This window comes from Stegostoma tigrinum, chromosome 17, assembly GCF_030684315.1.
Source record: "Stegostoma tigrinum isolate sSteTig4 chromosome 17, sSteTig4.hap1, whole genome shotgun sequence".
Lineage (NCBI taxonomy): Eukaryota > Metazoa > Chordata > Chondrichthyes > Orectolobiformes > Stegostomatidae > Stegostoma > Stegostoma tigrinum.
The window spans coordinates 51,670,112-51,677,502 of record NC_081370.1 but is presented as its reverse complement, the minus strand read 5'-3'; the positions used below and the strand labels follow the sequence as shown (position 1 = coordinate 51,677,502).

The following is a 7,391-nucleotide window of genomic DNA, read 5'->3' as shown; positions in this document are numbered from 1 at the left end:
AATTCAGTTCACTTCAGAACATAGCCACCACGGTTTTTTGGTTACCTGTCATGCTCTTTTACATTCCCCAAGCCCTGGCTTGATGGTAAAAGTACATTGAGGAACGTGTCAGGCCAAGACATTAAGAACACAATTCTACAGCTCCCTGTGGACATCCATATTTGACCTGCCAGATCTGTTCTGAATCTAACCAGCTTATCACAGTGGTAGTGTCTCACATCATGGTTCAGGCTATCCTCAGTGCTAAGGTGGAGCATGTACACAAGAACTGGGAAGTGATTGCTCCTACCAATGCTCTTGTAGATATATCTGCAATATGCAGATTGATGGAAATGAGGTCAAATAGTTTTTCGAACTTGATGCACATTTCTGGGGATGAAGGAAGGTTTAGACAACATTTTGCTAGTCACTAGATGATTGATTTGGCCATGGGACACAAAAATTGTGAATTTCCATTTTCAGATATGAGCACTTTTTTGTTCAAAAGTTCCAAAATGACTCAATAAATTAATACGTACTGCCTTGGAAATCATGCCTACTCATTTATGAAAGCTGAATTTCATTGCAATTAATTCACTTACCCTACAACATGGTACAAAAATTATATCCTAAATGATTTTACCATGAATCCTCACAGCAGGCCATTCGGCCCATCAACTCTACATTAACCCTCTAAACAGCATCCACCCAAACTCTCTTCCCCCCCCCCCCCCGCCATTGTAACCCTGTATTTCCCATGGCTAAACTGTCTAGTCTGCACTGCCCTGGAGACTATGGGCAATTTAACATGGCCAATCCACCTAACCTGCACATCTTTGGATTATTGGAGGGGTAAACCAGAACACCCAGACGAAACCCACACAGGGTGTACAAACTCCACAGAGACAGTCGTCCTGAGGCTGAAACTGAACCCAGGTTCCTGGTACCGTGAGGCAACAGTGCTACCCATTGAGCCACCATGCCACCCATTTTGGAGCACACATAGATACTGAGAGGATGTTTCCCCTCATCGGAGAGTTTAGGAGGAGGGGGCATGGTCTCAAAATAAAGGGGTACCAATTCAAGACTGAAATGAGGAATTTCTTCTGAGGGTTGAGAGTCTTTGGAAATTCTTGCCACCGAGACCTGTGTGGGCAGAGTTGTGTATATTTTAGGCTGAAATATATAAATTCAAGCATTATGGGGAAAGGGGACAAAAGTGAATGTGAGGAATATCAGATCAGCCATGATCCTATTGAATGGCAGAGCAGGCTCAAGGGGCGAAACAGCCTACTCCTGTTCCTATTTCTTATGGTATTATGGATATCATTTGACGCTATGGATTCATGCTGGAATTTATTTACCACATGATAAGGCAAGATAAAGGTGGGAGGTGGTTCAAGAAATATAATTTTGAACATTTTTATTAACTCTGTATGTGAGAGGTGATGAAGATTGCTATGGTTAAAGTTCAGAATAACTAGGACACTTAAACATATATTTGAAGAATAATTAACAGAACATTTTTTGAAGTTCAGATCCAAAAATAGAAATATAAGAAAAAGTTTAGAAAACATTCAATTTTAATAATCAATTCATTTTATATACACACAGATATATAGTTCGCACTAAACAATTGTTCTGTAAACATTTTCTAACTGAGCAAAGTTAGCAATTGCAAGACTGTCTTAAATATTACAGAGTTTAATTTGGGATAATTACAAAGACCCAAATTAGTTATCCAGCCTCTCAACAATAATATATTATAACACAATTGGAAGACAAATGCATGACTGATATCCAAATGCAGTATATATGCTTCAGTCTACTTACTCTGCTTTCCCTTCTATTTGATGAAATGTAATATTCAAAAACATTTAATATCCTTTATGTTTTTATAGTATTTTCTAAGTTGACAAAGTAGAATACAAGATATTCCTGTGAGTGCAATGGAAGTACCTAGTCTTCTCCAAAAAGAAAATAATGCCATGCTTAATTGAAATGCTAGGTAAAATGGACCATGAAGTTTGCTGTTACTTTTTAAAATCAAGAATCCATATATTATAAATCAATTATGTAGGATTGTGCCATTTATTAACCTAAACTGACTAATTTATCAATTATTGCCACAATTAGTTTACTACCTGAGTATTTTAACCCACTGAGTACTGAAATTCCCTCATACAGTTTACTCAAGATAATTTAAAGTAATTTTTGCATTAAACAATTGATGAAAACAACTTGAATTAAGCAACATAAATAACACAGCAAAGTGGGAGCTTAAGGCAAAAAAAAATCAAATGTGTAGTGTAGATTAAGAGTAAACTGTACACTACTCAACATAACTTATGTTACTATTTAACAATTTTGAGTCAAAGCTAAAGTTGAATACTATAAACAAAGTTGGTGATATACAATGTAAAAAATATCAAAGAAAGTATTTTAGGCTTTAAAAAATCCCATATCAAAATACTATAAAATGATTATATTGTGCTCAAGGGGTTAAAAGGGCCTGGTGCAATACTTTCTGACTAAATTAATTATATTCATTATACTGGTATTCTGGTCATTGGTAAGGATAAAAAGAATCTGACAACTTTTTGTCACTCTTCATTATTTAACCATGAGTAATTCTAAACCATTTTCAGGTGCTTCACAATTTATGTTTTTTTTACAATTCTGGAGCTTTATCACATATTTACATATTTAACATTTTTTTTCATAATTATATAGAAAGTTTCTTTATTTGATTACAATCCAGTTATTATTATTTTGAAAATGTGATCTTTAATGGGTATCAAGAACAGTAGCCCAAACTTGTGTTCTGGATAAAATAGCACAATTTGAGGTTTAAGTGCCAGGCACTCAAAAGGTTAAAAATTAGACATTTGGTCAAAGAAATGCATTTCTAAGCAAATAAACCAAGCCATATGATTGCAACAAAAACACCCTCAAGTGTTGGCTCTATTTCCAGCATTGACCACTCGTTGGCAAAAAATGACTGAATAAAATTAGGAAGGGAAGAAAACAAGCAAGGTTTTTGTCAACAACAAATTGTTCCATCACAATGGTGGAAATGATAAATCAAGTAGTAATTCAATTTTCAATCAGATTAATTACTCCTAGAGACCACGCTTCAATTTTCTTTCGTTATTTGACAGTAAGCAACACGGTAAAAGCAGCAATCAAAATAAGCATGCAAACAGCATACTAATGAAGCAGTTGACCTTTCAATGTTTGTTACAAAGACAATGTAACAATGTTCATGGAATAGGGATGAAAGTGTTGTGTAATATATAATATCCAAATGTAGCACTGAGAAAAGCGGTACCGGAATTAGGTGGAAAAATCCAGCTGATGTGGTATTGATGAAACTTAACTTGAAGTAAACGGAGTCTCTCATCCTACAAATTTATGAAGCAAGATTGGGACAGGATGAAAAAAAGTCATTATTATCCAGATGATATTGCCAGCATCACAAAACACTTATATAACTGTTAAACTATATATATTTTCTGATTGCAAAAGGTGACCTTTGTTCAGGAAAACTAACAGTAACTTCCAACATGTTTCTAGACAAGGCAAGAGAATGGGGCAAAGCAGCAAAATGCTTAATAGTAATTATTAGGTTACAATAATCCATAAACCTGTGAATTATCTTACACTGCTGCTTGCAAAGTTGTTAATGACAGTGAAAGTTTACCTCCTAATTTTATGCTGTTAGATAATTGATCATCTATCTACTGTGCTGAAAGTGCCAAAAATATCTCTCTTTACAGTTATTAACAGCACATGCTCTACACTTAAAGCAAAGATTATAGGGAATATTTCCAGTGAAAAACATGCCACTGCAGTGTTAAAACAACTTTAGAACATACCTCCCACCTTGTGGAATAGTTTAGATTTCATGGACTATTTAACTTCCTCTGAAGTCTTCGTTTACATACATGATATTGTATATTCAGGGACGTACAAACGCTAAACCAATTTGAGTTACTGAATTCCATGCAAGTAAAGGAATATTAAGGATTGACATAATAATAAAGTGGTTTTAAGTAAGGAGCAGAGTTGACGTGACAATGTCTTCACAGGGAAGGAATGAACCATTAAACTAATGTTGATTCCTGTTAGATTTTTATTCTTAAACTGAAAACCTTATATGGAAACTACTTTATATTTGAAGTACTCCATTTAGCTGCTTATATTCCTTTAAATAACTGAAAATGACAAATGTATGAGACTTGAATTTTATTTGGAAATTTTAAAAGGTGGTTTAGTTTTCTCCACCAATAATCTTAAGAGTCCTTGTCACTGAAATTCAATGTAAATTCAAATTAGTAATCTCTCCCTCACATCACTTACTTATAATATCATTGTCTGCTTCCTATTAATAACTTCACTCCGGTTTAAATTGCTTTGCTTTGCCATTTAGTAACACAAAATAGCACTGACATGTTCAGGTCTGAAAGAAAAAGTTAAATTCTGGTACACATTTGTAGCCTGTATACTGGGCCCTCTGTACCACATTTATAAACTATTTAATGTAACTAGTTGAAATATTTAAACATTTCATCCAAACGTACATAGTGGTTACAAGCAGAAATAACTCGATAGCTCATGAGTTAGTATAGTTAATAATCACTGAAGGCCGCAAATTTGACAAATTACAAAATTAGCATCTTAATTGCAAATCAGTGCTTAGACATATACTTGGAGGGTGAATGCAGCTTGTTCTGTACAATTGTTTGCCAATTTCTTTCTGCACTTTTCAAAGGTCCTGGATAAGTGAGATTCGGGGCACATTTAGAACTTCAGTTGTGACTGAATGTCAAAATGAGGATGAAAGGGTTAATTATATATTTCTTTTTAATATTCTCCCTCCTGTACGGAAGTCTTACCTGAGACTACAAGGAATTTCATACTGTCCCTCAAAAGACCCAGAAATTTGAGGCCTACAGACAGTGTGAAAAAAGATTACTTTGCTCCACTTACAGAATTACATCCATTTTAATAGCAGAATCCTCTACAGTAGAAAAGTAGGCCACCACATGCTACAGATAACCATCTGTACATTCATGCTTAAACCAGACACTTCAAGTAAATCTGACAAAGAAATCGGTTAATATGCATCAGACATTTTGGAAATATTAAAAGAGAGCATGATCCCTTGGCCTTTATCCAGTCTTATGTAACGAGTTGTCTTCCAGGGTGACAGCTTGTAGTGCCACTTAGTTCTCAGTTGAGTTGTGTATTTTTTTTAAGAAAAGTCCGCATCCTCACACTGTCTGCAGCATGCTCAGTCACTATCTGAGGTTGCCATAGAAACATATTTAAAGTGGAACACAAGGGAAAGAAAGAAGAAGCTATTTCTGATCAGACCTCACTTTCAGTTGAGGGTTTGCGATTGTGCTTCCAGCCAGTGTCAGGTAAGGGGAGACTGCTTCTTTCCTGTGAGCTTGTGTTTACACTGCTGCATTCGGACAGTGGTTCGTCCTGTAGCAGTTGTTCTGTCTCTGTGTCACCAAGTGAGTCTGTGCTGCCCTGGATAGACAGTGTTTCTGCCTTCATGCAAACATGATCACGAAGAATTCCACCTCGCATGGTCTTGAGTTGTTTCAAGTCATCCCAATACATGTCATCGTTTGACAGCAAGCAGATGCCTTCAACAATTTTTATCTTTCCTTTTGTGTAACTGTTATCTGAAGCAGTCTGTAAAAGAGAAGGCAAACAGTTTGATTCTGAACCTATTAACCCATACATTTTGTCTATTTAATGCTTCACAAGCTGGCCGCAGCACGGTTGAATTTCATATCTAGCAGTTCCCCTACATTGTTCACTTAATTTTCAAGAATTCATATTATAGTTTCCAATGTAAGAAGTAAATGTGAAAGATCTCTTCAGAAAATATATAGACCTCAGCCCTAAGCATGACCCAAGCGCCGGTTACTTGCCATTTTAGTTCTCTATCCTCTTCTATGCTGACATTCTCACTCTCCTCCACTGTTTCAATGAGGTTCAATACAGATATTTTAATCAACACGTTCAAGCATGTCATGACACACCTTTGCAGCAAGTGGGACTTGAACCTGGGCCTTTTTGCATGAGACTGAACATATGCTTAAGTAATGACATCACTTTCCTTGATTAGACACGTCATAATCAACTGGACTCAAATACTAACTTCAAAAACTTTGAATAAGTAGTGCTGTTCCCATTCCTTTCAGATGGCAGGTGCTGTTAATGATTCTGCCGTTGTCATTTGTACGTCTACAAAACCGTTACTACTCCTTTTTGCTTTATACCATTAACCCTTTTGTTACTTAATCAATGCCCTCCAACCTATCACAGACGTACTCTTTTCTCTTTGTTCCCATCCCTTCCCCCTTTTTCCTAAATCTATGCATTCAGTTTTAAACCTTTTGGTTCCAATGAAAGATTAACAACCTCAAACATTAACATTGTGTCCACCTCTATGCATGTTGCCTGCGTATTTAATCATTATCTCTCTTTATTTCAGAATTACAGCACAGAAACAGAAAATAGAACCAGGAGAAGCCATTCAGTATGACAATGGCTCATCATCTAATAAAATACCCTATTCCAGCTTTCTCCCCATGCCTTTTGATCCCTTTAGACCTATTTCTTCAAAAATATTCAATGTTACGGCCTCAAATGCTTTCTGAGAGAATTCCATAAGCTCAACACTCTCTGCATGAAGAAATTTCTCAGCTCAGTCTAACATGTTTAAATTGTGACCCTTGGTTTTGGATTCCCTGGTCAATGGAACATCTAGACCTGTTAGAATTTTAGAGGTTTCTACAAGATCACCCTTCACTGTTTTAAACTCCAGTAAACAGAGTCCTAACTGATGCAGTCTCTCCTCATACATTAGTCCTGCCAGCCCAGGAATAGGCATGCACATAAACCTCTGATGGCAAGGCAGTGTCTACTGCATTTTATTTTTTATTGTTATATATGTACACGTTTAAGCTTTCTTTGATTCATCATGCCCTCACTTAGCTTACATCTACATTTTAAAAAACAATGCACAGTGATCTACAATTATGACTTCTAAGAACTTGCTTTTTCCAATCACAATCCAATTTTCACAGCAATTTTCCTTAATTAGGTGGACCAATTTTCCTGACCTATTTCCAAGCACTTTCCCAATGGCTGCCCCTTCTGTCTCCACTGGAAGAAATCTAAAAGTCAAATTCCCTGGCTACTTAAGGTTACTAGTAGCAATTCTTTCAGCTCATTGATTTTGCTGCTTCATGTAAGCAGCTAATGGGCAAGGCATGTGTAGCACACATCCTGTCTTATTGCTTTATAAAGATCCCCCAAATATCTTTCAACTGGCACTGGAATCCCAGTTAAATATTTACAAAAGCTCCCATGCATAACGGACTCAC

The 7,391-nt window shown here is 36.2% G+C and overlaps 1 protein-coding gene across 5 annotated transcripts in view; it reads right to left on the bottom strand.

Annotated features, from left to right (window-relative positions):
• Positions 1–4,214: 4,214 nt before the first annotated feature.
• The window catches only part of lrp4 (low density lipoprotein receptor-related protein 4), a 377,362-nt gene continuing 374,185 nt past the window's right edge, over positions 4,215–7,391 (bottom strand). For 4 of the 5 annotated variants that reach the window (XM_048545552.2, XM_048545551.2, XM_048545550.2 and 1 more), the window contains one exon: positions 4,215–5,688. In XM_048545552.2, the coding sequence (XP_048401509.1) occupies positions 5,353–5,688 (336 nt within the window). In that variant the 3' untranslated portion in view covers positions 4,215–5,352. The remainder of the gene's footprint in view (positions 5,689–7,391) is intronic. The other variant, XM_048545554.2, reaches the window with a different exon arrangement.